This window comes from Hypanus sabinus, chromosome 10 (genome assembly GCF_030144855.1).
Source record: "Hypanus sabinus isolate sHypSab1 chromosome 10, sHypSab1.hap1, whole genome shotgun sequence".
NCBI classification, from domain to species: Eukaryota; Metazoa; Chordata; class Chondrichthyes; order Myliobatiformes; family Dasyatidae; genus Hypanus; species Hypanus sabinus.
In genome coordinates this window covers 104142413-104148440 of record NC_082715.1, presented here as the reverse complement: position 1 = coordinate 104148440, position 6028 = coordinate 104142413, and the positions used below count along the sequence as shown (strand labels likewise).

Below are 6028 nucleotides of genomic sequence, written 5' to 3'. Positions count from 1 at the left end.
CCTACCACCTCCCAGCTGCTCTCATTTCACCCTCTTCCCTCACCCTCCTGTCTTTCCCCTCTCACCTGGACTCACTATTACTACCCTCTTCTGCTGATCCCCCACACCCATTTATTCTCCCTTCCGTCCCTGTTCTTTTCAGTTCTGATTAAGGGTCCTGGCTTGAAATGACAACTGTTCATTCTCCTCAATGGATGCCGCCTGCCTTTGTGTCAACAGACTTACAGCAAGGTTGCAGTCTTTACAGTGGCTTACCTGTGTGAGTCTGGATTGTGTAGCTGGATGTTGAGGTATGGAGTACACCAACAATATAGGTGAAACAGGAATTTTTAGGGACAAAGGAAACACAGTGGGATTGTTTGATTTATCAATTTATTTTGTTTTTTATTCCATGTCTCTTTCTTTCCTTGACATCTTTGGTCTGCATCTTGTCACATACATACAAGTCAGGTCAAGTCAAGTCAAGTCGCTTTTTATTATCATTTCGACCATAACTGCTGGTACAGTACATGGTAAAAATGAGACAACGTTTTTTCAGGGCCACGGTGTTACATGACACAGTAAATACCTCCCGTTCTTTCCAATCCTCTCCCTTTCTGCAACTTCGTTTCACACTTTTCCAGATCTAACGAAGGATCCTTGCTCTGGAACATTAACTCTCTCCTAATGGATGTTGTTCAACCTGTTTCTGACTGGATTCTCAGCATCCGTAGATTCCGTTCCTGCCGTAGTTCATTGCCTTTGGCAAAAGGAAAAAAAAATTGTATGTCTTTCAAAACCCTTCAAAAATGGTACATGTTATTTTCTCATTAGTGTATTTTATCTTAGATGTTGAACTTGCTGACAAAACTATACCCTAGAGAGTTAATAATTATTTTTAGATACAGTACTCAAGGGCTCAAAAACGTTCCGATTTTAATGTCACATGATGCGAATGTGCAAGTCAGTAAGTTCAATCTCAGGCTAAACCTGTCAATGATTGCAGCAAAATATTTCTCATTCAGGAACATTAATCCTTTAATACTGTTAACATAGGGTCATATGATGCATCCAAGGCTTGAGAGGATATGCAATTAAGCAAAATTTTAGAGGATATGCAATTAAGAAAATGCAACTAAATGAAGCCTTCTTTCATGGACCAGCAGGATAAGATTTTTTGTGTTAACTAAGTGAAACAATTTCTTTAAAAAATCTTTCAATTTATTAGTGTAATAAATTTAATACAGTGACAATAATACAGTAAATTGCCAATAATTCCCAATCCGTATGTTTGGAACTCCCAATTTTTTTTTTGCATCTGGCTCACTGCGTACTGATTCCTTCACTCTCTTTGGAACGTTCCTGCACATCCTATGGCACACTGGGCCTTGGTTCGTTGTGGATGCCTCAGCAAGGGGAAGCAAAGTTCAAAGTTCTAGATGCCTCAACCAGTGCAAACATCCACTCGGTTCAGCCATATTAGAACTTTGTACATTTCGTTAAGATGCTTTGTTTTTCTGAATTGTAACCGAAACCTACCCAGTTGACCCAGTTTTCCTGGTCTTCCCAGAAATGAGCCTGACAACCCCCTGTTCTCCACCTATGGCAAGGAAATCTTCTCTTATGTAAGGGGAACAGAACCTGACATATTACTCCATGTACAGTCATCAAGGTCCTTTGCAACCACTGCAAGACATCCTTGCTCCTGTACTCAAAATCACTTCCATCGAAGGCCAACCTGCCATTTACTTTCTTAACTGCTTACTGCACCTGCAATGTCTGCTTTCTGTGACTAGGGAAGAACAGCAAAATTACTTTGTGCTCAGCATTTCTCAATCCAAACTACGAAGAGAAGAAATGACTAAGAGGGGATATCGATGTGTAGAGGTTCTTAGTTCTGTTCATTCACCTCAGTAGGGTAGTTTGGAAATTTATCAGCACAGATAGAGCCACACCACACATTGTACTGTGCCCCTTCAACTAATTCAATTAACTTTAAAATAATGAACTTGACATCCAAAATACAGCACACAGTTGAAGATTTTGTGTGCATTGGCACCAGTAGGCATTCTCTCTGACAGTACATTCCAGGTTAACAGCACTCTTTGAGTTAAAAAGGATCCCTTAAGACTCCCTCTAAATTTTTTACTCTGTACTCTAAATCTCTATTTCTTCATCTTAGATATAGGGAAAAGCTTGGTGTAGTTCACCCAGTCTATACCCCTCATATCTTTATTTACGTACATTGATCGTGTGCCCCTTCTTACATCCACCACAGCGAGGAAAAGAAATTGAGCCTCTCCAGACATTCCTGGTAACTGAAATGTCTCATCCCAGGCAACGTCCTTGACACTCTCTGCAGAGCCATGCATCTTTCCTCAAGTGTACTGACTAGAACTCCAGTCAGGTACTCTGGTTGCGATCTGACCAAAGTTTTATAAAGTTAGAGCATAACCTCCTCATTCTTGTGATCAAAGCCCGCCTAAAAAGAACAGAATCCTATACGCATTAGCTACCTGTGCTGCCGCTATCAAGGATATTTGGACTTGTGTGCCAAAGTCCCTCTGTTTGTCCCTACCCTTAATGATCATATCACCCATGGTGCATGTCCTAGCCTCATTTGTACTTCCTAGCTGCATTTGTTCACATTTGTTTAGGATCAAACTCCATCTGCCATTGCACAGCCCATTTCACCAACACATCAATACCACCCTTTAGCCCAAGTCTATCTTCCACACTGTCAATAATAACTCCACAAATCTTTCTGTCATTTGCCATGCTCAGGATGACCAACAGTCATTTCAAAGTATCTGGCATTTTTATAACAGGTCATGTCTTGGAGGGAGTTAATACTTCAGATAGTACCTCCTCAGAAGTGCTCCAAACTCATCACTGATCTAAAACAGTTGTTCTGTTTTTCACTTGTCAGGTGCTTCCTGACCTGTTGAATACGTACATGTACATACACGTACGTTCCAATGCTGTTCATAGACTTCAGTCACGTACGTTCCAATGCTGTTCATAGACTTCAGTTACGTACGTTCGAATGCTGTTCATAGACTTCAGTCACGTACGTTCGAATGCTGTTCATAGACTTCAGTTACGTACGTTCGAATGCTGTTCATAGACTTCAGTCACGTATGTTCGAATGCTGTTCATAGACTTCAGTCACGTACGTTCCAATGCTGTTCATAGACTTCTGTTACATACGTTCGAATGCTGTTCATAGACTTCAGTTACGTACGTTCCAATGCTGTTCATAGACTTCAGTTACGTACGTTCGAATGCTGTTCATAGACTTCAGTCACGTACGTTCGAATGCTGTTCATAGACTTCAGTCACGTACGTTCGAATGCTGTTCATAGACTTCAGTCTCGTACGTTCGAATGCTGTTCATAGACTTCAGTCACGTACGTTCGAATGCTGTTCATAGACTTCAGTCACGTACGTTCGAATGCTGTTCATAGACTTCAGTCACGTACGTTCGAATGCTGTTCATAGACTTCAGTCACGTACGTTCGAATGCTGTTCATAGACTTCAGTCACGTACGTTCGAATGCTGTTCATAGACTTCAGTCACGTATGTTCGAATGCTGTTCATAGACTTCAGTCTCGTATGTTCGAATGCTGTTCATAGACTTCAGTCACGTATGTTCGAATGCTGTTCATAGACTTCAGTTACGTAAGTTCCAATGCTGTTCATAGACTTCAGTTACGTACGTTCCAATGCTGTTCATAGACTTCAGTCTCGTATGTTCGAATGCTGTTCATAGACTTCAGTCACGTACGTTCCAATGCTGTTCATAGACTTCAGTTACGTACGTTCGAATGCTGTTCATAGACTTCAGTCTCGTATGTTCGAATGCTGTTCATAGACTTCAGTTACGTACGTTCCAATGCTGTTCATAGACTTCAGTTACGTACGTTCGAATGCTGTTCATAGACTTCAGTCTCGTATGTTCGAATGCTGTTCATAGACTTCAGTTACGTACGTTCCAATGCTGTTCATAGACTTCAGTTACGTACGTTCCAATGCTGTTCATAGACTTCAGTTACGTACGTTCGAATGCTGTTCATAGACTTCAGTCACGTACGTTCCAATGCTGTTCATAGACTTCAGTCACGTATGTTCGAAAGCTGTTCATAGACTTCAGTCATGTATGTTCGAATGCTGTTCATAGACTTCAGTCACGTACGTTCCAATGCTGTTCACAGACTTCTGTTACGTACGTTCGAATGCTGTTCATAGACTTCAGTCACGTACGTTCGAATGCTGTTCATAGACTTCAGTCACGTACGTTCGAATGCTGTTCATAGACTTCAGTCACGTACGTTCGAATGCTGTTCATAGACTTCAGTCACGTATGTTCGAATGCTGTTCATAGACTTCAGTCTCGTATGTTCGAATGCTGTTCATAGACTTCAGTCACGTATGTTCGAATGCTGTTCATAGACTTCAGTTACGTAAGTTCCAATGCTGTTCATAGACTTCAGTTACGTACGTTCGAATGCTGTTCATAGACTTCAGTCTCGTATGTTCGAATGCTGTTCATAGACTTCAGTCACGTACGTTCGAATGCTGTTCATAGGCTTCAGTTACGTACGTTCGAATGCTGTTCATAGACTTCAGTCATGTATGTTCGAATGCTGTTCATAGACTTCAGTCACGTACGTTCGAATGCTGTTCATAGACTTCAGTCACGTATGTTCGAATGCTGTTCATAGACTTCAGTCTCGTATGTTCGAATGCTGTTCATAGACTTCAGTCACGTATGTTCGAATGCTGTTCATAGACTTCAGTTACGTAAGTTCCAATGCTGTTCATAGACTTCAGTTACGTACGTTCGAATGCTGTTCATAGACTTCAGTCTCGTATGTTCGAATGCTGTTCATAGACTTCAGTTACGTACGTTCGAATGCTGTTCATAGACTTCAGTCTCGTATGTTCGAATGCTGTTCATAGACTTCAGTTACGTACGTTCCAAAGCTGTTCATAGACTTCAGTTACGTACGTTCGAATGCTGTTCATAGACTTCAGTCTCGTATGTTCGAATGCTGTTCATAGACTTCAGTCACGTACGTTCGAATGCTGTTCATAGACTTCAGTTACGTACGTTCGAATGCTGTTCATAGACTTCAGTCTCGTATGTTCGAATGCTGTTCATAGACTTCTGTTACGTACGTTCGAATGCTGTTCATAGACTTCAGTCACGTACGTTCGAATGCTGTTCATAGACTTCAGTCACGTACGTTCGAATGCTGTTCATAGACTTCAGTCACGTACGTTCGAATGCTGTTCATAGACTTCAGTCACGTATGTTCGAATGCTGTTCATAGACTTCAGTCTCGTATGTTCGAATGCTGTTCATAGACTTCAGTCACGTATGTTCGAATGCTGTTCATAGACTTCAGTTACGTAAGTTCCAATGCTGTTCATAGACTTCAGTTACGTACGTTCCAATGCTGTTCATAGACTTCAGTCTCGTATGTTCGAATGCTGTTCATAGACTTCAGTCACGTACGTTCCAATGCTGTTCATAGACTTCAGTTACGTACGTTCGAATGCTGTTCATAGACTTCAGTCTCGTATGTTCGAATGCTGTTCATAGACTTCAGTTACGTACGTTCCAATGCTGTTCATAGACTTCAGTTACGTACGTTCGAATGCTGTTCATAGACTTCAGTCTCGTATGTTCGAATGCTGTTCATAGACTTCAGTTACGTACGTTCCAATGCTGTTCATAGACTTCAGTTACGTACGTTCCAATGCTGTTCATAGACTTCAGTTACGTACGTTCGAATGCTGTTCATAGACTTCAGTCACGTACGTTCCAATGCTGTTCATAGACTTCAGTCACGTATGTTCGAAAGCTGTTCATAGACTTCAGTCATGTATGTTCGAATGCTGTTCATAGACTTCAGTCACGTACGTTCCAATGCTGTTCACAGACTTCTGTTACGTACGTTCGAATGCTGTTCATAGACTTCAGTCACGTACGTTCGAATGCTGTTCATAGACTTCAGTCACGTACGTTCGAATGCTGTTCAT

At 41.3% G+C, this 6028-nt stretch overlaps 1 protein-coding gene across 1 annotated transcript in view; it reads right to left on the bottom strand.

Annotated features, from left to right (window-relative positions):
* Positions 1 to 422: 422 nt before the first annotated feature.
* LOC132400922 (general transcription factor II-I repeat domain-containing protein 2A-like) overlaps positions 423 to 6028 on the bottom strand; it is a 78755-nt gene continuing 73149 nt past the window's right edge. Inside the window, exon 5 of the mRNA XM_059982471.1 lies at positions 423 to 739. Coding sequence (XP_059838454.1) covers positions 733 to 739 — 7 coding nt within the window. The 3' untranslated portion in view covers positions 423 to 732. The remainder of the gene's footprint in view (positions 740 to 6028) is intronic.